The sequence below is a fragment of the Copidosoma floridanum genome, unplaced genomic scaffold, assembly GCF_036245765.1.
Source record: "Copidosoma floridanum isolate Cflo_tuat_1 unplaced genomic scaffold, Cflo_Japanese_pri ptg000012l, whole genome shotgun sequence".
Lineage (NCBI taxonomy): Eukaryota > Metazoa > Arthropoda > Insecta > Hymenoptera > Encyrtidae > Copidosoma > Copidosoma floridanum.
In genome coordinates, this window is record NW_028321889.1 from 1,535,011 (window position 1) to 1,559,960 (window position 24,950).

General features: G+C 34.2%; 4 protein-coding genes across 7 annotated transcripts; 2 read left to right on the plus strand and 2 right to left on the minus strand.

Moving 5' to 3' along the window:
- Window positions 1-2,671: 2,671 nt before the first annotated feature.
- On the plus strand, window positions 2,672-10,827 carry LOC106646692 (uncharacterized). Of its 2 annotated transcripts, XM_014362799.2 has the most exons (16): window positions 2,672-2,963; window positions 3,056-3,202; window positions 3,574-3,787; window positions 3,870-4,122; window positions 4,324-4,462; window positions 4,558-4,724; window positions 4,803-5,174; window positions 5,301-5,436; window positions 5,516-5,579; window positions 5,639-5,867; window positions 5,926-6,027; window positions 6,184-6,224; window positions 6,306-6,423; window positions 6,496-6,831; window positions 9,575-9,913; window positions 10,016-10,827. In XM_014362799.2, exons 2-16 carry the CDS (start codon window positions 3,180-3,182, stop codon window positions 10,318-10,320), a joined length of 2,838 nt encoding a protein of 945 aa, XP_014218285.2. In that variant the 5' UTR covers window positions 2,672-2,963; window positions 3,056-3,179; the 3' UTR covers window positions 10,321-10,827. The 2 variants fall into 2 exon arrangements, with proteins under 2 accessions (XP_014218285.2, XP_089446391.1); XM_089590265.1 differs by lacking the exons at window positions 4,324-4,462; window positions 4,558-4,724; window positions 4,803-5,174 and having other exon boundaries at window positions 2,676-3,202.
- Window positions 6,869-9,210, minus strand: Myd88 (myeloid differentiation primary response protein MyD88). The gene is made up of 6 exons (XM_014362801.2): window positions 8,839-9,210; window positions 8,565-8,761; window positions 8,384-8,479; window positions 8,177-8,304; window positions 7,936-8,104; window positions 6,869-7,601 (listed from the first exon to the last, which is right to left on the minus strand). Exons 1-6 carry the CDS (start codon window positions 8,949-8,951, stop codon window positions 7,093-7,095), a joined length of 1,212 nt encoding a protein of 403 aa, XP_014218287.2. The 5' UTR covers window positions 8,952-9,210; the 3' UTR covers window positions 6,869-7,092.
- A 462-nt stretch (window positions 10,828-11,289) lies between the features above and the next one.
- Window positions 11,290-13,106, minus strand: LOC106646644 (Vacuolar protein sorting 16B). The gene is made up of 8 exons (XM_014362722.2): window positions 13,022-13,106; window positions 12,806-12,962; window positions 12,545-12,726; window positions 12,336-12,472; window positions 12,227-12,254; window positions 11,994-12,150; window positions 11,503-11,915; window positions 11,290-11,429 (listed from the first exon to the last, which is right to left on the minus strand). The coding sequence occupies exons 1-8, from the start codon at window positions 13,094-13,096 to the stop codon at window positions 11,304-11,306; spliced, it is 1,275 nt and encodes a 424-aa protein (XP_014218208.2). The 5' UTR covers window positions 13,097-13,106; the 3' UTR covers window positions 11,290-11,303.
- Window positions 13,107-14,316: 1,210 nt separating this feature from the next.
- On the plus strand, window positions 14,317-22,943 carry Top2 (DNA topoisomerase 2). 3 transcript variants are annotated; one of them, XM_014362610.2, is made up of 20 exons: window positions 14,317-14,551; window positions 16,069-16,404; window positions 16,491-16,806; window positions 16,892-17,206; window positions 17,286-17,631; window positions 17,706-17,858; window positions 17,931-18,100; window positions 18,184-18,394; window positions 18,513-18,789; window positions 18,858-19,169; window positions 19,245-19,476; window positions 19,608-19,807; window positions 19,882-20,317; window positions 20,553-20,786; window positions 20,872-21,060; window positions 21,257-21,539; window positions 21,618-21,803; window positions 21,872-21,991; window positions 22,075-22,196; window positions 22,273-22,943. In XM_014362610.2, exons 2-20 carry the CDS (start codon window positions 16,094-16,096, stop codon window positions 22,420-22,422), a joined length of 4,563 nt encoding a protein of 1,520 aa, XP_014218096.2. In that variant the 5' UTR covers window positions 14,317-14,551; window positions 16,069-16,093; the 3' UTR covers window positions 22,423-22,943. The 3 variants fall into 3 exon arrangements, with proteins under 3 accessions (XP_014218096.2, XP_089446256.1, XP_089446255.1); XM_089590129.1 differs by lacking the exon at window positions 14,317-14,551 and adding an exon at window positions 14,959-15,092; XM_089590130.1 differs by lacking the exon at window positions 21,618-21,803 and having other exon boundaries at window positions 21,257-21,524.
- The last annotated feature ends 2,007 nt before the right edge of the window (window positions 22,944-24,950 follow it).

Consider the following 24,950-nt stretch of genomic DNA (forward strand, 5'->3'; position numbering starts at 1 on the left):
ACCTCACCAGCACCTCGGCCCCAAAGTCGAGGGCCAACCTGTTGTCCCAGGGCTCCTCGCAATAAGCCCGCATCGGCGCCGCAAACACCACCAGACACGCGTGAAACTGGCACAACTTGTTGGCCCGCGGCCCGTAACGCGCCAGACCCACCAGTTCCTCCTCCGTGCGGAGGAACACGACAAAGAGGAGTTTCGACGAGCCGTTGGCCAACGATTCCAGGTTGTCCGTCGCGAGGCCCGAGCTCATCCTCAGCCCGATCGAGTAGCGCTGATGCCTCCGGGACAACTGTCTTACAAGCTGTCCCACGAACACGGCTGCACACATAAATATACATGCACAGATAAGTATTCCAATGGTCATTAATTTTTGTACCCTGTCGATGCAGCCTTATTCTTTCTCTTTTAATTGTAAGTAAGTATATATTTTATTATCACATACGTACAATCATTGCCGTCGTAAAGGACGATGACTCCGGTGATGGCAAGATAGTCTTGCAGGTCCGCTATCAGATCGGCGTACTCGTTGACGTCGTCTCTGCTGGCGGAAACAACAACGAGGGCGATACTTGCGCAGATGATCGCCAATATCATCAAACATCCCGACGATGGAGCCATAATAGTACTTATATCGACACGCGCGCGTGTTTGTAATTACAAAGTTTGCGCGTACGTGTGTGTGCGTGGGTCCGGTAGCTGCGACTAGAAAACAGGTATATTATATATACATAACTTAATTGATCGATGATATTGTTCGGGAATAAGGGTGTAAGTGTTAAAGCTCCCGTGGGGGGGTTTTTCCGCTATTGTTATCCATGTGACTGCGGTGGAAACGATATTACAGATAGCCCCCTCTCGCCGGGTGAAATCGGTGTGTGTGTATATATATATATATATATATATATATATATATATATATATATATATAATGTGAGAGTAATAATAAAAAAAAATATAAAATCCGCACAATGGAGCGTGTAGAAAAAAAATGTATGTAGGGGGGACGCCTCGTTATTGCCATTGAGGGAGAAAACACAATTGATGAACGGGACAAACCATGAAAGACGGGGCGGGGGTAGGGGGGGGGTGGATGGTCCTTTTATTGTGACACGCGAATAATTGTAGGGTTTGTTGGAATCGAGTGTATGTATGTATAATGGGTCGCGCTGTCAAGAATTGCTTTCACTGGGAAATCGAATGATTATTTTATACCATGGATAACACGTATACGTATGTATGTATATGCATAGGTAGTTCCTTTTGTATTATTGCGCGGCTTAATATATGTATATACATATGTGACTCTCTCTCTCTGGATAAAGTCATTAAATAAAGAACGTTTCCCTAATAGAGCAGAACGTTTTAACAACGTTTATTGGAACAATAATGAGGTTTTAAAGAATAAACGTTTTAAAAACTTCGAAAATGTCCGATGATTTTTCTTACTCAAAATCACTGCTAGACTCTTTTCGAGTTTTAATTTGCGTGCAATTAGTATAATATATGCTGCGTATAGGTGTTATTTACCATTAGGATGGCAGTTATTAATTGTGTGGGAGGTTGAGCCAATTTATGATAATCTGAATATTCATGCACATTACATAAGTATAAGATAAAATTCAAGTATTGCTTAATACAAATATATATACATACACAAAAATTATCTTAACCCCTTACTTAAGATGCTGTCGATTGTTTTCAAAAATAGTCGTCGACATTTATGATTTCTGGTTACAAAAATATGAGCGAAAATTTTCCACTTTTTTACGTTCATCCAATATATAAACACAACTCCTTTTGAAACGGTGAAAATTTGTCAGAATAACGTTTTTAAGGTTGTGCAGCAAACGGTCAACAGTATACGTGTTTATTTTATTTTATTTTATTATTATTTTTTTTTTGGTATGGTTTCCGGATGTATAATTATTATTACTTACTATTAGGGCGCACAGTTGCATTTATTAAGTATACGCATTGAAAATATGCTTTTTTTTTACCAATCATTATAGTATTATGTAAGTAAGTATAATGTTAATATACATATATCCGCTCTTAAAGCCATGTTTTACAGATATCTTTTACATAAAATTATATTAGCACGTAACAGGGCTGTTCGCGAGTTCGTGTTCCTTTAATTGGATATTCTGTCGGTAATGTCGGTGTTCCGTAATACCGATTTGGCATGCTGCTTCCGCGAACATGTCCCCTTTTAACCTCAAATAGCCAAATAACCCATCTTTTGTAATCTTGTCGCTATGAGGCACGTGCCATAGTACTATACTCATCTCCAATAAGACATTTATCAGATCTTTCATCATTTTTTCTTTTTTTTATCAGTTATCAGGTAGGTAATAAGTAGGTATTTGGTAATAGAAATTCTGATAATTATATGTAAATATGTCTGTTGTATATATACATGATCGTATAATATATTACATGTTACATCCGAGAAAAAAGAGCACCACCATCCGCAGCAAGTATTCGCCGGCCGGCACTCCGTCTATTTCATCATCATTGTGAGAGGGTTTCTCACTTATATTTTAGCGCCGTTGGCGAAAACAGGCACACACGTGCACGTGCTAAACGGTTTTTTTTTTTGTGACTTACGTGTGAAGCCTCACTTTTACATAATCGTTTATAAAGTACAAAAATAAAACGTAATTAAAGAATCAAGGGAGTACGATCGAGTATAGGGAACGAAATAAGCAAATGGCTATTAAGTAGGTATGTGATGTCTTTTTCCTTTCGTCTGTTCGCTTTGAGATTTCGAGGAACAATTAGCGGTTATTAAGAAAAAAAACCAGCCCGCAGGCAACTACTTAATGTGCATATATAGGTGTGCACACACACAGCGATAAGTACACACACACACATACACGCACACATACTGCAGTATACTTGTACAGCACAGAAAAAATTTTTGGATCTCATTTTCCTTCGGTGGTGTTCTCTCTCTGCACATATAGGTATGTCTACTACTCAAGTACCCGTGCAGTCTTTTTTCTGAGCACTTACCTTGCGGTTTTCTAAATCTTGTGCTGTGTGGGCATCGTCGTAGTTTTTATTACTTACCGCATCGTCGTCGTCCAAAGTCCAAAGAGTCCAGTGTGCCTCGCTGCTTTGTTTTTGTTCCTGTCGTGTAGCTGGCTTCGTCTCTTTCTGTTACATTTGCATGAGTGAAAATGTATCGTAACAACAATCTCCCGTGAGTATATCAAATCATTAGTTAATAATTTTTTTTTTTTTTGATAGGCGTTGTTTGTCTGTGTGCGATCATATTTGTGGTTAGCGCTATACAAAAGGTCTTGGTTTTTTTTACCTCGTTAACTTTTGAATGAACGATGTGATGGATTTTCGGGGTCGATTCGTGCAAACAAATGCTTACACACACGAATGGCCGACCGTATAACCCCTTTGAGTCGACGACCGGCTTATGGATTGAAAAGTCATTTTCTAGTTTTTACAATCCACTGTATACAAAAACATCGTTAATTGCAATACTTTGATTTTTATAAGTTTCATGACTCCTGGGCTATGAGAAAATATTGCGATTTTGTGTGTGTTGAACTGTTGAAGGTACATGGATCCGAGAAAAACACCGAAGCGAATGATCGAGCCCGTAGACGAGTGGTTGCAGAATGATGGCTTTTACAGAAAACATGGTCCCAAAGATCCCACGTGTCTCTTCAGGGCGATCGCCGAACAAGTCTATCACAATCAGCGAAGCCATCTTAGGGTCAGGGAAGAATGCGTTGAGTACATAAGAGACAATAAGCAACTCTTCCAGGAGGTAAGCAGCTGCACTGGACCTCGAAAACATTGACCAAGAAATACTTACAGTTTTGAGCGTTTTCTTGACGTTTGCTTTTTAGAAGACAATGATACCAGTAGGAAGTTACTGCGATCAAATGGCCTGTGTTACCGAGTGGGGAGGGGAAAACGAAATTTTGGCCATGTCACTCTTGTACCAAAAAAACGTGGTTATTTTTGATGGACATAAGTTGACAAAAAAAGTAGCCATTGACAATCGATGCCAGGAGAACTTTCTCCTTTGCTTCATGCCACCAAAACAGTATGAAACTGTTTACAATCAAGAGCACACAGCTATTGCAGGATTTTGCCAGTGTGAGTTTGCATAATAAAAGAGTACATCTTCTACAAATGGGATTTACTCCCTTTGTCAATTTATTCAATATTGACTTTCCTAGTGAGAAATGTAGTATAAATTTAGATCAAAAAATTTTAAAAGAAAATTCATAGACAGTAAACATTGAAATTATTTGATATCATTTTCTTATGTAATGCTACTTGAAATTTTTTTTTTAGCCATTATTTATCAGATACTGTATAAAAATGTTTTCAAAATGAGTAACGTTGATGCAACAGTTCATAAAATGTTGCATGAAAGAAATAACTACTTGAGACATGACAAGTTCTTTCTAAAAGGGAACTTAGGTAATAGAAAGTCAGTAATTTTTTTTTCTTTTTTATCTAACTCGCGAAAAACCCTCAAAGTACTTATTTTATTTATTTTTTTTTTTTTTTTTCACTGATTTTTAGTCAGCTGACAGTAGATTTGTTGAATAAACTTGAAGAAAGTGACGATAACGAGGAATCTCTACTTTTAGAAAAAGGCATTACACCTTTTCCTTATAGAGTAGCAAAAGCTTTAGATCCAAACATTTATCGCAATGTTGATTATGACATATGGCTTGAAATCAGAAGGGGTATGTTAAAATTTTTTTTAATATTATTGGTTTATTTTTATTGTTTATCTACAGATATATTTATTGAATGTAAAATAGAAATGAGGAGGTCGGGGTTCACAAAATTAAATTCATCTGAATTACAAGTTGGAGCTAAATGCTTAGTGTCCATTGATTTCAAAGATAATGATAAAACTAATAATAATTTCCCAATTGATCAAGTTAATTGGGATAATTTCAAAGAAATAACTAAGTCAAATGGTTTAGAAGCTTTACTTTATACTGGACACATTCAGGAAATAAGTAAGAATCATGGACCCGTAGTTATATTTGTAGAGGAATTAGGACAAAAAATAACAGTATCTTACGAGAGCTTAAAACCTTACCCACAACGAAAACCAAGATCTAATTATAATAACTATAACAATACTTGGGCGTTGTCTCCTAATAAAAGGAGCGCAATTAATCAGAGTAAGTCAAAATTACTGTTTATGAATTTTTTTTTAAGAAATAAACTGATACATACTACACAATTAATATCAATTGAAAAAGTAACGAATTTGATTGTACACATCGTTTATATTTTTCACTTTTCAGATCAAAAGTGGAAGAAGCCCTGGAATGGTGGACCAAATCGGAGAACAAAAGATCAAGTCCCTAATGATGGAAATAATGAAAAAAATCTAAATAACTCTAAAAGTGTGGCTAAAAACACCGTTAATAAGACCGAAGAGTAAGACTAATATTATAAAAAGTAATTAAAAATGTTTAATATGAGATTTTGAAGTATAAATATACAAATTTTTTCACAGCACAGAAAATCAACCTCGAATACCAAACGAAAACCGCGTGGCACTTAAAGATTATAATATCAAGGTAATCAGTCAACTTATTTTTAATTACAATTTAAAATAACAAGTACATTTTATTTTTAGGATCAAGTTGAAAATTTGAAAAATACTCTTGAAAGTACCCACATATCTGTGGAATCGGTAGAACCAAGGATTAGTGACAAAAAAAGCAAAATTAATTTAAACAATCAACAAAATGAGCACTCATCTCAAAAACAGATTACTACAAGTATTAATCATGAAGACAATTCATCTAATCAACAAAATTATCAACGTGCAGATAATAACGATACCTTTTATCCTCCTTATGCAGGTAAATTTTAAAGGATTTCTATTTCAAAATATAGATTATTGTAAAATAATGTTTACAGGAAGTGCTTTTCAACCTATCCCTCGTTTTCCTGCTGATTCAGAAATCGTTAGTTACGATGCTACGAAAACTTATGAAATAAAAGCTAATGAAGCGCCTTCAGGTATAAATACTTTACTTCATATGTTAATGAAAAAATGAAATTAAAATAGCTAGAAAATGTATGTTTAACATTGTCACTTGTACTAAACTTTTCCATAAACAAACCCTTAATTTAACCGTACCATTTATTAAATTTTCCAATATTTAATTATTGTAGATCCTGCTAATGGTCGACAATTTTATAACGTTGGAGTCAAGGTAACAGCAGTATAAATATTAAAATATGATGAAGTTTTATAGAATATATTTTGATAAAAAAAATTTTTTTTCTTTTTTCAGTATTATTGGTCTCAAAACATGTGGCCCAATGGAACAAATGGTCCGTCATTTAGCGATAATACGTTATTCTTCGCTCATCCCGCTCCTGATCCAAATAATTATTCATTTGTTGTTAATGGTATATAAAAATTACTTTCACTCTTTTATATCCAATATTTTTAATTATAAAAGTTATAAACCATGATTATAGGTCCAGTTCCTTGTAGCGACAACATCGTCCAACAAGCCAACAACTATCAACACAATAACCAGCATGTACGACACAACAACCGATCGTCACCACCCAGACATCGAGATCAGGATCAAAACACTAATATTCCAAGACCAGCTGGACAGAGGATGAATTATCATTATCGGAACCCTGATTTCCGTAACTTGACGCACAATCCAAATATTGACAACAGAATCCGAAACGACGGCAAAAACAACAATCCAAATGAACAGCCGCAACAAAATGGCAATAAAGATATGCAGCGAGTTAACAAGTCGAATGGCATGGCTCCACGTTTTAAGAAGAATTACGAAGGTAAGGAAAGAACTAACTCCATAATTCTCTTTATCGCACAAATATTTAATAAACCATTATAGATGCAGCATTTATCTTAAAATATTATCACAGTCGTTTCACAATTCCAAAAAAGTTTTTACATGTATCTTAAATTTTGTTTTAAATTGAAAAAAATTGTTCAGAACACTCAGGTCATTTTTCGTAGCAATATAAAATTTACACATCCTTTACAATAAATATTAACAAAAGTACGAACAGTTTAACAGTTTACTTAAGGCATTAAAATTTTTCAATTAAAGTTTGAAATTTCTTCATGTAACTTTTCCCGATCTTATCTTTTTTCCTATCTTTTTGTTTGTATTCAACACTTGAATGTGATGGTAATGTGCTTAATCCATCTAATGATGGAAGTTCAAGAGTAGATTCTGAAACACTTTCTTTAACAGGTGTCTTCTGTGGCTCAGCTTCTTTATAAGCAGGGGAAATTTCCAGATGACTTTTTTTTGAATCTGAACCTTTTGGCATGTCTTGAGGTTGTTTTTCTACAGATTTCTTGAAAAATGTATTTAAACCTTGTCTCTTTGTTTCTGATAATTTAGACTCCGTTCGATTATTTTGTTTGACTTTCATAGTAGTTCCATTTACAACTTTGATTGAATGAAGCAGTCTTTCCCAAAACAATTGTGGTGAAAGTTTATTATAGTAAATCTTCGAAAAATATTGCAATTGAGGAGGTAATTCACATGTTTTGTAAATACAAGGAATAATTTTTCTTTCCGGTTTTTTATCTGCAAAGTTGAAAAATTTTGTTAAATTTCTATAAATTTTTTTTTTACATAACTAGCAGTAAAATCATCAATTTTCTTTGTTCTAACAAGTTCAATGTTCTAATCATTTTGACATTTGAAATGATAACAACCTACTAACTGCTTTTTTAAATTAAGATTAATTTAATTTTTAATGAGAAACTTAAAATTTATAAGTTTGTCACAGCTTATTAAAGTAGAATTGCCGTACACATATACATAACACATAAAGCTGTGAGTCATCATCAGATATACTACAGCAAATGTATTGATAATAATTATAACTTGGTATGCAAAATGTTCGATGGAAACTTACTTATTCCAGCTGCTTGTGCACAATTCAAAAAAAACTCATTGGCAGGACTTTTAAAAAAATCTGGACTTAATATTAAAATAAGCCTGTTGCAACGCTCCAAGATTAACCTCAGAATGGCCTCATATTCAAACGATACACCAGCAATTAAGTCACGTTCTTTCAAACACAGCTAAAAAAAGTGTCATTGTTTTATCAATTTCTACAATTTTGCAACCACCCATACATATTATGCAACAATTACCTTCATGTTATTTTCGTTCTCCAAGTTTTGTACTACTTCGTTTGCAAATTCTGTGTCCTCTTGTGCATACAGTACAAAAGCATCATAATGCTGTGTATCCTGTCCTTGTTCCATTAGAATTAAATCATCTGCCAGAATCATTGTTTTTATAAATTTTAATCAAAATACAAAATTAATCGGAATTTTAAACAATTTAGTGGTGATTACCAATCGTCAATATTTTGGAGTCCACGTCTTTATCGTTTAGTTCTGCTGTATTTTGAGATTTTTGTAGTCTTTCCAAGTACGATTTTGCATCCTTCTCTAAACATTTAATACTGTGCGTTAATACACGACAATTGTTTTTAACACCTAAAAAAATCATTGTTAATACAAAATTTTAACAAACCCATCATTTCTTTGGTATCATCAATAACATCCCATCTCTCAATCTTCTCTAGAGCTTCTTTTAAATGTTGCAAATTAAAGTCTTTTAATTTATTCTGTGATATGGATAATACGCGTCCTGTTGGGTCTGCATCATGATAGATATTTCGCATCGTCTCTTGATCAATCTTGCACACATGTGCGAGTCCTTTCCAGTCTCTGAAATAAATAATTGCTAAAAACTCTTAACCCAACGCGCGCGCACACACTTAAACATTAGAAGATACAAATTTAACCTTGATAACCCATTTTGCGTCGGGATGAATCTTTTGGGATTAAGCAAAGTGGAGATAAGCTCCTTAGTTTCACATGACAGAGCACTAAGAGGAGCTCCAGATAAGTCTTCCATTTGTTATTTGTAACGTTTATCTGCCACAACAATAAATCTATAACTGCTCCGAAATCAAACAACGGCTTGCTTCTTGATTATCAGTATAAGTTGTCCTTATTAACTAGAACTGTAGTTGTTATACGCTTTTCTCACTTGGAAAACGTAAACATGGAGGTTGTTCTGTATGTAGGCAGTCTCATTGCCAAAAATCGACTCATCAACGTAGCTTGGTGAAAGTGCGCATTGGTAGGGGATCTCTGATCGGGGCATTCGATATCTCGCTTAAGTAAGCAGTTTTTTCGAGAATCCCTATAAAATAACCAAAAATAACGATAATGCGCATGCGTAGTTTAGGGATTATCAAAAAAATGCTTAATTAAGCGAGGTATCGAATGCCCCGATCAGACCCCCCAATATAATCATTTGCCTTCAACTTCCCACTCCTATTTGATTGTTGGTATATCTATTTCCAAGAATCCCTCCCCTCTTTGCCAGACAAATCGGCGGGAAAATCAAACGGCACATTCCGATTTTCAAATTACCAGCTGATATGTTTCATATAATTATTGAATTCCAAATAATCCTTTCAAAACACAAGTTAAGTAGAGAAAGAAGAAAAACGTAAGTTCCATGAATTACAGGAGGAAAGTATCGCAACGATCACAACCCTCAGTATCAGTATCGTCAGCAACAGCACCAACCCGACTACGATATACGGAAGCGAAAGCAGATTGACATGCAAACGATGCAGAATCGCTGTGACATGATAAACGATCCTGCTCAACAGCATCAGTTATTGCAGCCGATAAACGCAATGTTGCACCCGCAACAGCCAAACCATCTGCCCCAGCAGCAATCGACGATGATCCAGTCTCAGTCACCGCCTCCTTTGAACGGCCCATACCCCTATTCAATGACGTACAACCAAGTGCCGTATGTGCCTTTAGGCCCTTATCCACCCGAGCCGGAGACGTTTTCAGGTTTGTAAAATATTGAAATCATTCTTTTGACGATAAAATGAATTTTTTTTTTTTTTTTTTTTTTTTTTTTTTACATTCCGTAAACAATAATGTACGTTGCAGGACCATACTATTCACCGCCACCAGGTTACATACAGGTTCCGTACCTCCCAGCGTCTGAGCTACCAACGTCAGAGCAAACCGTCTATCAACCCGTTGAATTTCCTGCCCAATATCCACCTGTATTCTCCCAGTATATATATCCGCCGCCGGCGGCGATGTATCCGACCCAGCCACCACCTCCTGATAGCTGTTATCCACCTTTTCCCGGACAACCTTACTTTTTACCCTATGCATCTCCTTTACCGCCACCAGGAATGCAGCCCCCAAATCTTACTTCTCCTCCCACACTCCAGAGTGCACAGTGAGAACATTGAAGAGATTAAAGGTAGACTTGAAAAAGTATACAGAGGTCTACTTTAAAAGGTGAGTCTGTGATTTAGGATTTATCAGAAAAGTCAATAATTACTCACAGGACTGATAGTCAAGTAGTGTTGAATTTTTATAGAAGACATTGTTATTAGATTAAAAGTTATAATTATATCGACTTTCCTTGAGTAATTATTTATTTGAATTAAATTTCACAGTGTACACCGGCTAGTAAGTAATCTACATACACTAGAAAAAGTTTACCTTTTTTCTTAAGCAGAGTATACGCAAGTTATTGCAAAGTATGCACTTGAAATTGTTATGATAATAGTTACATTTGTCTCAAGCATTTTGTAGTTTCAAAGCTGATGTCACATAGGAAGTTCCTAGTTTACTTAAAACTGTTTTATTGTGGCAGCTGGCGAGTTTTAAAAAGGTTTTGAGCAAAACTGATAATTTTCATAACAATATAAGGTGCATACTGTGAACAACACTTGGTTACTCAAGTCTTTGTTCCATTGTTACTTATCGATTACTATTATTATTATTATTATTATTATTATTATTATTATTATTTATACATATTTTCTTTAAAAAAATGTAATTATAACATTTAAATAGTTTAATAGATTTATTGTTTTTTCACATATGAATCTGTGGTTCATTATTTACTTCCATCTTTGTATTTCACGTTATTTAGTAATAAATTTCCTGCAATGACTTTGTCATTGTACATTTTGTAATAAATATTTTCCAGATTGAAAGTATATACAATTATTTACATATTTGTAACTTGAACGTTTCTAATAAATATTTTCATTACAAAAATAATAAAGATGACAAATTTCGTATAGGACATAATACAATTCTTTTTCTTTTAAAAAACTATTAAAAATATATACAGATCTTAAAGTCTTGCGTTTCAGTTCATAAAATGTAAATATCTATTTACAAAAATAATTTTAGTATTTTTTTTTTTTTTTTAATTTCTCCATTTTATTGAGTTGCTGCATAGAATGCTTTCAGCATAAAAATACTCCTCTGAGTGAGGACGAAGATCAGCTTTATATTCCAGCAGGGCTGTGCGATCTCCGTGAGACATTAGTAACTAAAAAAATCATCAGCTTTTTAAACTATGTACAATTACGGGAAAATGTGGTCTTCAAACTTTTTTTACTTACATTTATAACTGCCTTGTAGCAGTTGAGATTCTTTGCCACTTGTAAACGTTTACTGCTATCTACGTAGTTTAAGAATTTTTCCATGATACCTGATGGTGCTTTATGCTCTTGTAAGAGTCTCAAAACTTCCTCAATTGGCAAATGGGTTTGTAGTTTTTTTCCACCAAGCCATCCTTTTTTATGCAATAAGTTATCGATATCGTCCCAAGCATGAACCGATGCTCTAGTTACAATAGCCACTTTTTCAAATTGTCGAGGTGAAATATCTTGATTTTGAGCTAATGCCAATGGTGAAACAGCATTAGTTTCTGTAACACCCCAGAAATCCTTACAAGTAAGCCTCAAGTACTCTAAGGCTGGGAAATTAGCTTTAAATGGTTCAATGAGTTTATTTTGTGCATGTTTTTGCCACTCTAAAAGATTATTTTATTCGGTTTGTACTATCAGAAAATAAAAGTGTATTTTAATCAATTATTTCCTTTTCACAATACCTAGTAATTTCACATAAGATTGAACAAAAACAGTCTCCCTACAGTCTGGTAAATTGGTAAACAACATATTATACTGTTTTGAAATTTTCAAAAGCAAAGGATCTATGCTACCATCCAAATTATCGACACTTTTTATAGTAATATTTAAACACCTTATCTATAAAAAAAAAAATGCACAATAATTTAAAGAAAAACTTCTAGATAAAATAACAAAGATAATTTTGTTAACTCACGGCGGCATCAACTGTTTTTCCCTGGGCACTGAAACAAATATGAGTCAAAGTTACAAAAACAAGTTCAAAATATTAAAATTGACTACACTAATATGCAATTTTCCCTTACGTAAGTAAATCACATATTTCACTTGTACACAATCTGATTGATAAGTAATGGATGTACGTGTACAAAGCTTCTGGCCTTTCAACCAACAATTTCTGGACTAGATTTTTTTTCAAAGTTTTTTTAATGAATAAAATAACCTATAATAATGGTAATCGTAAATTACAATTTTATAAAACATTTTTCCAACATAAGTTAAAAGTGTAACAAACCCCTAAAATAGCATTTCCATTTCCACTTCTTATAGCGGCATCGAGTAAAGCAGTTTTGCTGGCTAGTGATTTATGTTTTTCTAATGAATATGACTTGCCCACTAAAATTCTTTTCAGCGTATCATCTGGGTGCATACTTGAAGATTCATCAGGAATATATTGAGACTTATCTGCTTCTAAAACTATGAAAAAAATTAAGTAAAATACAAAATATATTTTTTTTTTTTTAAGTTGATAATTAAATTATTAAGAACTATTAACTTTTTGATAAAACGCTATCAGATATAATTGATAATAGTGGTTTCACACTTCCTTGAGGTTCATTGTACTTGACACTGCTGTCAGTAATTTGTATACTTGAAATACCAGCTCGCAATTGCGCAGTGCCACTTTTTGATACTCCAAATAAGTTATCAGTCTGTAAAAATTGTTCAAAAATTTTTTATCCTAATAATAATCTTTTCTTATTGTACTAACCTCGTTGCTTTCAAAACAAAACGATCTCTTCTCTGTACTGTACCAAAAATCATCATCATCGTTTGATGAAGCCATAATTTTGACATTTACACATTTATTGACTTGTCAATTGTTTAAGATAAAAAATAACAAAACAAAAAAATAGAAATCACAAATTGAACAAGTCATTGTTTTCTACACTTAGCACTAATATCTCTACAGTTCTATATATGGCTCCAATTTCAGTATCCATATGGATGTGTACCAATTAAATTTTTAACAGAGAAAAAAATGTATTATATGTTATCTAACAAACAATCTTCATTTATATTTAATATGGAGTATCCAACTAATGACGCAAAAATGTATATGTATGTGCCCATAGTTTTATCACTAAATACTTATTAAATTTAGTTTTAAAATATATCACTCAAGAAAAATATTAATTTCAATTCGTCACTGATAGCAGCAAAAAAAGATTTGTCAGCACGTCATACGAAAACATATAGGGCAAAAGAAACGCGTCAAAATTATACGGAATTTTATTGAGTTTACTGAACTGAACTCAAACTCACACACAGTGAGCTTCAAATGTTTGCTACAATGCTTTTAAGCATAAGTATAGGATTGTCAGTGGCGTTTATGTCGAAAATCCTACTCTTGCAGATTCCAAAATTCATCACCTTGAGTTAATATTTTTACAATGTTAATTGGCGTTTCATACCTATATAGTTGAGGTACTTAAGCAAATGGTAAATTTTTAATATAATCACAAATTCAAATGAATTCTCTTCCTGATGCTATTGGTTCGTTAGCACTATCAGATTTAATCATGTGAACAAGAGAGGGGGAAAGAGTTAACAATAAAAATTTTCAAAAAGTAAATAAACAGTAGAACAAGCCAAGCCCGCACAGCAAAAAACAATTGGAACGGAAAGTTTGGAAAGAGAATCACGTGTAAGCATAATTTTTTGACTAGTTCATTTATGTGTTTGACACATAGAGATTATCTCTATGGTTTGACATGATAAAAAAATTAAACGAATTATTCGACAGTAACCCTATTAAAAAATTTTGAAGTGAAACAATTTTTCCAAAGATAAAATTTGAATGTAACAGTCTATCGAATAATTTATTTTTTATACGCGACAGAAAAGTCGCGTATACTTATAACGCGTGCACATGCAAACACACCTTCCAATTCATCCGCGTCCGCGAGTCCGCCGTCCGCCCGCGCACCCCCGCTCCAAATTGTGCGCATACCTACATATATATTTCATCGACGGGGTACGGGACTACGGGGTAGAATACACTTCGGTTAACACAACTTCAGGCTTCTCTGCCGTCGTGCCGAGTGCCGAGTCGCCGACTTCGTGCTTGGATCATTCTCTTTGCAGTTTCCCCTCGGCAGTTGGTCGGTCGGCGCATTTTCGCCCAACAAAACGCGAATAAACGCAGTCCAACTAAATACTTTTTTTTATACATGTTAAATTAGTTCAATACACCTCATCGGCTGATCCATCCGACGGGAACAACATCATCCGCACGAAGGTAAGTCCAGACTGTCTCATAAAGGACCCACGACTCCGATAAATATGTACCTAAAACTAAAAATTTGCACGTTTCTTGATTTTTCAAAATTGCTCTCTATATGTAGAGACCTACAAGATCCTTCTCTCGCTCTTCGTGTATACACATATTTGTGTATTGAACAGATCCAACCGTCGATTTACCTTTACAGTTTACAGCAGGATACAGATATATATATATATATATATATATATATATATATATATATATATATATGTATTGCATGCGCGCCATACCATAACTATGAATTGAGGGTGAAAGTCCTTTCGTCCTTTTGGGTAGTGTCATCCATAAAGGACAAAGCGCGAACGGAACTCGAGTTAGGTTATATGTTGTTGTATATATACATCATGTGCGCGCCTGCCTAACGGACGTCTCTGGTCCCCGGTCTGATACGATTGTCCTTGAGTACTCATATAGGAGTTATAGGGCACCAAGGCCATCGTGATCCGAATAAGACATAAGTGTATTAGTAGAGCAACTACTCTCAAGCAGCGACTAAGTAGGTATATAAGAGTGTGACGGGTAGGTCTCACGGTATAGCTGTCAGATTTTTCACACGACATAAATTTTTTGTCATGGTGTCCCTGCGCACCCACTGTCCGTTGTCTAATCGTTTTTTCCCCCTTCTAGTGAGTGGTTTTTAAGGTACAAGTAATTAGTATTGTAATCTCGATATATTTTTTGCTATCCACTTTCTTAAATATACCAGCGTACGTGAGCCATATCCTCTTAAAAGGACGCTAAAAGAGTAATTACACTTTATACCACCGGGCAATCGGACCTAGAGGTACTCTTAAAGTAAGGAACACAAGAGACGGTTGTTCGCTTGTGGTTCTTGGAAGAGAGGGATCAGTCTTTCTTCCTGAACGAAAACAAGTACGGAAGGTGGTGAAAGATTCAGATTACATTTAGTACGAGAGTAGAGGACAGGTGTTTGTTGAATAATCCATTCCGCACGCCGCGTCCCTCTACTTCAAAGACAGAGGGAAAGAGAGAGAGCTGAGAGTCACTGATGAGAGCACTGGGCCAATTAAATGTGGACTGCTGTTTGCCGCCAAATCATTAACAGTTTCAATAGTTTTTTTGCTTTTTCACCTTCCAATTATTTATTCGTTGCTGTTGTCACAGGATTTTTTTTTATTTTTATTATTTTTTTTTTTTTTAACTTCATTGTGCCCATAGTGCTTGTATACTATTTGCTCTAGGGTTTTTAGGGTCAACTTCTTCTACCTGATTTCTCTCAAGCATTTATAGTCATTTTTTTCACTATTTCCTAACATTTTTAAGAAATATAATATGAAAAGTTTGATAATGAGAAACAATTATTGATTGCATCTTAGAAAATATACAAACGTTATCGTTATTTACTAAATTATATATTCCGTGAAACTAAATTAAATTTTTTTTTTATTCAGTACAAAAACATCTATAACCATTCCAAGTAACCAGGGTTAATTTTCGTTTATCATTTACAGGTGTACTAGCAAATACTTGTTCAAAATGAGTGCTATGGAAAATGGGGCTGGAAATGCCGCCCCTGCAGCGAAAAAGAAAGAGAAGACTATCGAGGGTATGTACCAGAAGAAGACCCAACTGGAACATATTTTGCTCAGGCCTGACACTTACATTGGTTCTGTTGAACCTGTACAAGAAAATATGTGGGTTTATGACAAAGAAAAGGAGATGATGATTCAAAAAGAGATCAAGTATGTTCCTGGATTGTACAAAATCTTTGACGAAATTCTGGTTAACGCAGCTGATAACAAACAGCGTGATCCCAAAATGGACTCTATCAAAATTGACGTGGATGTGTAAGTTGATGTTTTTACGACAGATCTTTGATTTTTTAGAATGTTACTAATTATTATTAATTTTATCAAATTATTGTTAATTTTAGCGAAAACAATACTATTTCTGTTTGGAACAATGGTAAAGGTATTCCAGTTGTAGTTCACAAAGAAGAAAAAATGTTTGTTCCAACTATGATCTTTGGTCACTTACTGACGTCTTCTAATTATGATGATGAAGAGGAAAAAGTAACTGGAGGCAGAAACGGTTATGGTGCTAAGCTGTGTAATATTTTCAGTCACCGCTTTACAGTAGAAACTGCTTGCAAAGAGTATAAAAAATCTTTTAAGCAAACGTGGGGTGATAACATGGGAAAGGCCTCTGAAGCAAAGATCAAAGATTTCCATGGGGAAGATTTCACAAAGGTAACAATGTCAAGATGCTCAAAAAAAAAAAAAAATTAAAACATGGTTTTTTAAACATGTTTTATGTTGATATTATTTATTTCAGGTAACATTTTCGCCAGACTTGAAAAAATTCAAAATGGACAAACTCGATGATGATATAACTTCATTGATGGCTAGAAGAGCATATGACGTTGCTGCCTCAACTCGAGGTGTGAAAGTTTACTTGAATGGCACAAAAGTACCCATCAAGTCTTTCAAAGACTACGTTGATCTATTTATAAAAGGAAAAGAGGATGATACCGGAAACCCTCTAAAAATTACTTACGAAAACAGCAGCCCTAGATGGGAAGTTGCTGTGACACTATCCGACAAAGGCTTTCAACAAATGTCCTTTGTCAACAGTATAGCCACAACAAAGGTTGGATATCTAATATTTTTAAACTCATTTATGTGCAGATATGCACGGTTGATTGATTGCTTTTTAACTTTTTTTTCAGGGTGGTCGTCATGTTGACCATGTAGTCGATCTGATTGTAAAACAGCTTATAGAGACATTGAAGAAAAAAAATAAGGCTGGCCTTCAAATCAAACCTTTTCAAATTAAAAACCATCTTTGGGTGTTTGTCAACTGCTTGATAAACAATCCAACATTTGACTCTCAAACAAAAGAGAATATGACACTGCAACAAAAAAGTTTTGGCTCCAAGTGTACTCTTAGTGATAAATTCATCAACAACGTAACAAAAAGTGGAATAGTTGAATCTGTCTTGTCATGGGCCAAATTCAAAGCCGATAGTCAACTTCAAAAACTCGGTCCTAAATCAAAACAAAAAAAACTATCTGGTACGTTTTATCTTGAATTGTGTCAAGTATTCAATACCTGATAAAATAATTAATTAACAATAACGTATTCACAGGTATACCTAAATTGGAAGATGCTAATGATGCTGGTACAGGAAGATCATTAGACTGTACGCTTATATTGACTGAGGGAGACTCAGCCAAAGCATCGGCTATGTCTGGTATTGGTATTATTGGTCGCGACAAATTTGGAGTTTTTCCTCTTAAAGGTTGGATACTTTTAAATACATTTAGATTTTTAAATTTATTTAGAATTGTTTTTATTTCTGAAAAATTTTTAGGTAAAATTCTTAATGTAAGAGAAGCCACACATAAACAGATTCTTGAAAATTCCGAAATCAACAATTTAATAAAAATTCTTGGTCTGCAATACAAAAAGAAATATGAAACTATGGATGACTTAAAAACATTAAGATATAGAAGAATCATGATCATGACTGATCAGGACCACGTAATTTCATCATTACATTAATTTAATTATATTAATTTAATAACAAAAACAAAGAGAATCAATTACTTTGTTTTTAATTTTAGGATGGATCCCACATCAAAGGTCTTTTGATCAACTTCATTCATCACAATTGGCCATCTCTGTTGAAACTAAACTTTATTGAAGAATTCATTACACCAATTGTAAAAGCCAAAAAGGGAAATCATGAGTTGCAATTTTTCTCGATACCAGAGTTTGAGACGTGGAAAAAAGAAACTGAAAATTCGCACACTTACACCATCAAATACTACAAAGGTTTGTTATTTCATATTAATCGTTGTAAAAGTCATCTTTTTTGTAGAAGAAAAAAAAAAAAAAAAAAAAAAAAAAAAGTAAATAATTTATCTAAAGCTTTCTGTTTTTAATATCTTAGGTTTGGGTACGTCTACTTCAAAAGAGTCCAAGGAATACTTTCAGAACATGGCTCGCCATCGAATTCGATTTAGGTATGATGGCGAACAGGATGATCAGAACATTATTATGGCTTTTAGTAAAAAGTGCATTGAACAACGCAAAGAGTGGCTGACTAACTATATGGAGGAAACGAAGCGGCGGAAAGAAATCGGTCTCGGTGAACGCTACCTTTACGAAAAAGACACCCGAGCCATTTCTTTCTCAGATTTTATCAACGTCGAACTTGTACTTTTCAGGTATTATTGCAGTGAACATCTTCTCAATGAATTTTTTATTTTGGTCTACATTGTGCATTTTCTTACAGCAATTACGATAACGTGAGATCAATCCCAAACATGATAGATGGTTTAAAGCCTGGCCAGAGAAAAGTATTATACACTTGCTTTAAAAGGAATGATAAGAAGGAAGTGAAGGTAGCGCAACTGAGTGGTGCCGTTGCTGAAATGTCGGGCTATCATCACGGTGAAATGTCCCTCGCGGCCACAATCGTTAATTTGGCACAGAATTTTGTGGGCAGCAATAACATTAATCTGCTACAGCCCATTGGTCAATTCGGTACGAGGGGTACAGGTGGTAAGGACGCTGCCAGTGCTCGTTACATTTACACCAAACTTAGGTATATATAGTAACGCATCTAATTAATTTTTTCCAACCTCTGATATTTTTTCATTTGACCATTTACATTGTACAGTCCGTTAGCACGTTTCATCTTTCACAAACATGACGACCCCATATACACTTATGAATATGACGACAACAAGAAGATTGAGCCAACGTTTTATTCACCAATCATTCCTATGGTTTTGGTAAACGGCGCTGACGGTATTGGTACTGGTTATATGACAAAGATTCCCAACTACAATCCTAGAGAGATTATTGAAAACATTCTTAGAATGATGGATGGTGCTGATCCAAAACCTATGGTAAGTTTGAATACGTTATAATTCAATGTACGTAATATACAGTACATACAATATATATTATACATAATATGTAATATCTCAGAAACTCGAAGGTACGTAAAATAAATGTTTATAATTTTATTCTTTTTAAGATTCCATACTATAAAAATTTCAAAGGCACTGTTGAAAGCTGCGGTGAATACCGGTACGTCATTAGCGGCGAGATCTCAATAATAGGGCCTGATAAGATTGAGATTACCGAATTACCTATCGGCATGTGGACACAAGTTTACAAAGAAAGTGTTTTAGAACCTATGCTCAATGGCACAGACAAGGCACCTGCCGTTATATCGTAAGTAAAAAAATTTAAATCATTACTTCTTAAATTTTATGAATAATCTTTAAACACTTGGATTATTTTTTTAGTGATTTCAAAGATTATTCCACTGACATAACGGTTCGCTTTATTGTTACTCTTCCAAAAGATAAATTGTATGATTTAGAGAAAGAAGGTCTTCACAAAGTATTTAAATTACAAAATACAACAACCATAACGTCTATGTGCGCTTTTGACGAAAATTTGTGTCTAAAAAAATATGACAATGTCTTACAAATAATGAGGACATTCTTTAAAGTACGCTTAGATATGTATCAAAAACGGAAAGATTATCTCGAAGGTATATTACAAGCAGAATCTGCCAAATTGTCTAACCAAGCTAGGTTTATATTAGAGAAGTGTGATGGTTCTCTCGTCATTGAAAACAAAAAGAAAAAAGACATGATTGCAGAACTTGTAAGAAAAGGCTATGATTCTGATCCGATATTAGCATGGAAAATGACACAGAATCGAGAAGAAGTCTTGGTAAGTCTAAGATTAAAATTAAAGAAAAATTCTATTTTCAAATAAAATAAAAAATCAATAATAAGCAATTTGAAAAATTCTTTTTGCTGCCACTAATAAGGCAATGCAAGTGAGTAAATGACAAACCACTCATTAATTTTTTTTTTTGGTTCGTTCGTTTATTTACTTGATGTAGATTTATTTATATTATTTATGAGTGTTCATTTTTTTATGTCACTTTGTTTTGTATCAATAGGAAGAAGTGGCTGAAAATGCAGAAGATGAAAGCCAAGTTTCAGCAACATCCATAGTAAAAGAAAACTATGATTACTTGTTGGGTATGGCCATGTGGAATTTGACTAAGGAAAAAAAGGATGAGCTGCTGAGACAAAAAGATGACAAGCTTGCTGAACTGCACAGACTGCAAGCTCAGACGCCTTTGTCACTGTGGAAACACGATTTAGATGAACTTCTCAACAAGCTTAACGAAGTAAACTTTGTTCCCTCATAAATATAAATTGTGTAGTGAGCCTATTAAACCAATTATTTTTTATACAATTTTGACACAATTACAGGTTGAAGAAAAAGAAAGGAAGGAAGACATAAAAGACCTTAACAAAGCAAAGAAACCAATGGGAAAAATCCATAAGGAAGAGAATGCTCGAAGAATAGCACCTACGATTGATACTGAATTAAAGAAGAAGATTGAAAAAGCAGATGTTGTAGTAAAAGACAAAAAAGAAGGAATAAAAAAAGAGCGCAAGGTAACAAGAATTTTTATTTTACAACGATTACATCTTAAAAATTAAAATTATATCATCTTTACGTGAATTAACTTTTATTTGTATTAAATTTTTTATATCAAACTTTAATAATTATGTTACTATGCATGCAAAGAAAAATTTTAAATCAATATACTATTGAAATGATTGATTTTACCATTTCTGTGTTTTTTTGAAGGTCAAGAAAGAAAAGGGTGTCGTTGAAGAGAAGGATGAGTTTGATGCATTAATCGAAGGCAATGCTAAGACTCTAGATGACCGAGTAGGCTCTTCTCCAGATAAACAAGAAAAGAAAGGCAAAAAAGGAAGCTTAAAACAATCCAAGTTGCCTTTCAAACCTACAAAGAAAACGAAAAAAGATAAGAACTCTGATGACTCTGAGAGCGGGAGTGATGTTGAAATCAACTTTGATTCTCTGTCCCCGCCACCAGCACCACGACAGCCTCGTAGAGCAGCAGCTGGTTTGTGATCTTCTTTACTTTTGACTTAGAATGTAAATGAACAAAAAAAATATATTTTACAAATAAACTTGGTTTCAGTTCAAAAGAAGTACAAGCTTAGCAGTGAAGAGTCTGACAGTAGTGAAGCTGAACTCCACAGCATTGGTTCAGATGATGAAAAACCTGCCACGAAAAAAGTGGATTCAAAAAAAGTTGTCCCTATTGATAGTGATTCAGATGACGATTTAGTCAAAGTAAAGAAAGGATCATCATCAGAAGCAAAACGTTTGTATATTTAATATTTTTGTCGATGCATTGAGTTGACATTAAATAATTTATGAACAATTTTACAGCTAGTTCCGAAGAATTATTCGATTCATTAGTTTCGTCGGGTACTCCAGAAAAGAAGTCTGCACCAGTGATGATCTCTTCCAGTGAAGACTCTTCCCCTGTCAAGCCTCCTCCTAAAAAAGGTATGAGTAAACTCTCAAACTTGGTTGATATTTTTTAATTAAAAACTTAAATTTATTATTATATTATTAACTGTAATTTTTAGCTGCGCCTAAGAAAAAAGCTGAAAATGGTGCTGGCAAAACAACAGCAAAACGACCGACTAAGAAAAAGGCGATCAGATCGGACTCAGATTCAGACGACATGTTCTCTGTCAAGTCTAGCCCTGTAAGTTTTTTTTTTTAAGTTGAAAATGATTAGCTGAATAACAACTTGTAATAAAATTGCTTTTTAATTAATTCAGGTTAAGAAAAAGCACAAGAAGGACGACTCTGATCAGGACGAGTCCATGGAAGTAGAAGACACTCCACCTCCAAGAAAACCTGTCGGTCGTTCCCGAAAGCCTGTTTCTTACGCTATCAAATCAGATGACGATGATAACGACTCTGATTGAAACTAAAGCGATAAGTTGATAAACAATTATCTGCAATATTGCGATGTTAAACAGAATTGACGAATCTCGCAGTACAATCTCTATGATACTCAACAATGAACAATCCATTGTGAGGTCTTAACGTAAATTTATATTGTATTGTCCTGTACATACATATATTTGTATATAATTGTAAAGAATTAGTGCTTCGTACTTTTCCGCGCTCGTTCGCGACTTTTCCGTCGCAGACAGTGAAAGAAGTTATGGAAAAGTTTGAATACTAATTTTTTACATATCAACATAATTATTGTCAATGATAATTGTCACGTGTCCTGTGAGAATCAGTTTTGCTCTAAACGAAACGATTTAGATAAGTATTTAATAAACTATTAATTTCTGTTCTTTTTTTTTCAATCTTGTATTCATTATATTAAAGCGAACATTGTCATTTTTATATTTGTTTACAAACCACTTTCACATCGACTTTTCATACATAGTTGTAATAATAGCTTTTTTAATAAAATAATTTTGAAATGTCAAAATTTTACTATGTTTTAACAACCTTTTCTTCAACAATTTAATCACTACGATGTAATCTGTCGAAAAGTTTGTAAGCACGTCTTCGACAAACATAACCTCTTTTTCTCTTCGCGTCCTCGACCAAAATAATAATGCTCTTTATTTAAATAAAGAAATGTTTTTGGACACAACTCCAACCAAGAGATGATCCACATTACTCCAAAAATAATATTTAAATTAATTTATTATTGGTTTTGCTATTTTCTATCAGATGCTTCGTTCCAACAACCTGAGAACATGAGTAAAAAAACAAGATTTTACAATAATTTTTATACTTTTTAGCAATGATGTAATAAATGATTTTATCTTTACGATAAGGAGCTTTAACAAAATAATTTTTCACCAATTATAGACACAAAAACATTTTTTCTAATAATTTTATAAATCACTGTCATTGCTAAGTCTGGCGCCCAAATGCATAATACCGATGCCCCACTCAAAAAAAGCACAATTCAGATTTTTCTATTCAAAATAACATGGAAAAAGCTGAGCAGTGTTTTTTTTCGTACACAGTGATTAATATACGCAAGAAAATTCCATAATTTAAAAGCGCGCACGAATTCCGCGCTTAGATTTCGGATTCGAAATACCAGGGGAACATAATTCATAAAGAGCTCTTTCAAAGTCCGACATTGCCTGTAGGAATTAGAGATACCTCTTCTACGATCCTGTTTTCCGAATACCGAGCGGCGCAAATCAAGACTCAAATCGTGACATCCGCGTTTTGAGCACTTTTGAAAACCCGCAAACCTCGACTTTCGGCCTTAATTATTAGGATAACAGGATCACTGAGGAGGTTACAACACATTAAACCTAATACAAAGATACAACGATGTATATGTACATGGATTATTACGCGAAAAGGAATACACATGGAGATTGTGTATTTTATTTCTCGTAAAATGCTCTATGTAGTAAACTGCCCGGAGCTGGGACATACCAACTCGCTTGTGTGTTCTCCTGATACCCAACTCAAAAATTTGAGCCTCGAAATGTCACGCACGGACTTATGCGTACATGTACAACCCAAAGAGGGGGGCGTGCCACCTCTTTGATTATCCTATTGTCCTAGTACAGTGGTCGAAAAGTTGGGGCTCAAAATTGCTGGGCGCACGCACGAGACATAGCGCACAACTTGATTCAACATGCACATTGTATACCTATATATTAGAAAATTGTATGTTGATACGCTACCTCTTGTCTATTCATGTTATCCTGACATCCTGATAGAAATTTCAAACTCAAGGCTTGAAAACCTCGTCGCTTTATTTATTTTTCCTCCTTTCGGGCGGAAAGTGAGGGCCGAAAGTACTTTCAGTGCCTATTTCACGGGCGGAAAGTGGAACCTCCCGCCCTAGGGCGGAAAGTACATTCCTGCCCTAGGGCGGAAAGTACATTCCCGCCCGCAAATAAGAAAAATTAGTAAATTTTGTAGTTGGTGCTGTACATTATCAATATGTTATATGCGACATCTATCAAATATCTTTCTTTATACATCTTCAAAACAAGACTTGATTATTTTATGAAATTCTATTATAAGTATATTTTGTGTATAATTTCTTAAGAAAAAATGTAATATTACAATAAGGGAGTATTATATCTCTGATTGCCATTTTTTGATACTCATACTCTCATTCCACCAAGTTTTTTTTTTTTCGGGAGATTAGATTAATTTAATTTATTTTTTTTTTTTCGGGAAATGGTTGTAAATTTTTTTTAATCGAACGATCAATTGATTTTTTGGACGAGGCTTTGCCCCCTGGTCCCCCACCAGGGGCTGCCGCCCCTGGACCCCGCACAACCTTTGATGCGAACTTTCGTTTATTAACAATTAACTCTTACTTATTTTAAAAAATTCCCTACCTTACCGACTACTTTTTTAGACTTATTATTTTATAAAAATAAAATCATACTCAATTTTAAATAATTGATGCAAAATAAGCTTTGTGTACATTAGATAGACATTGAAT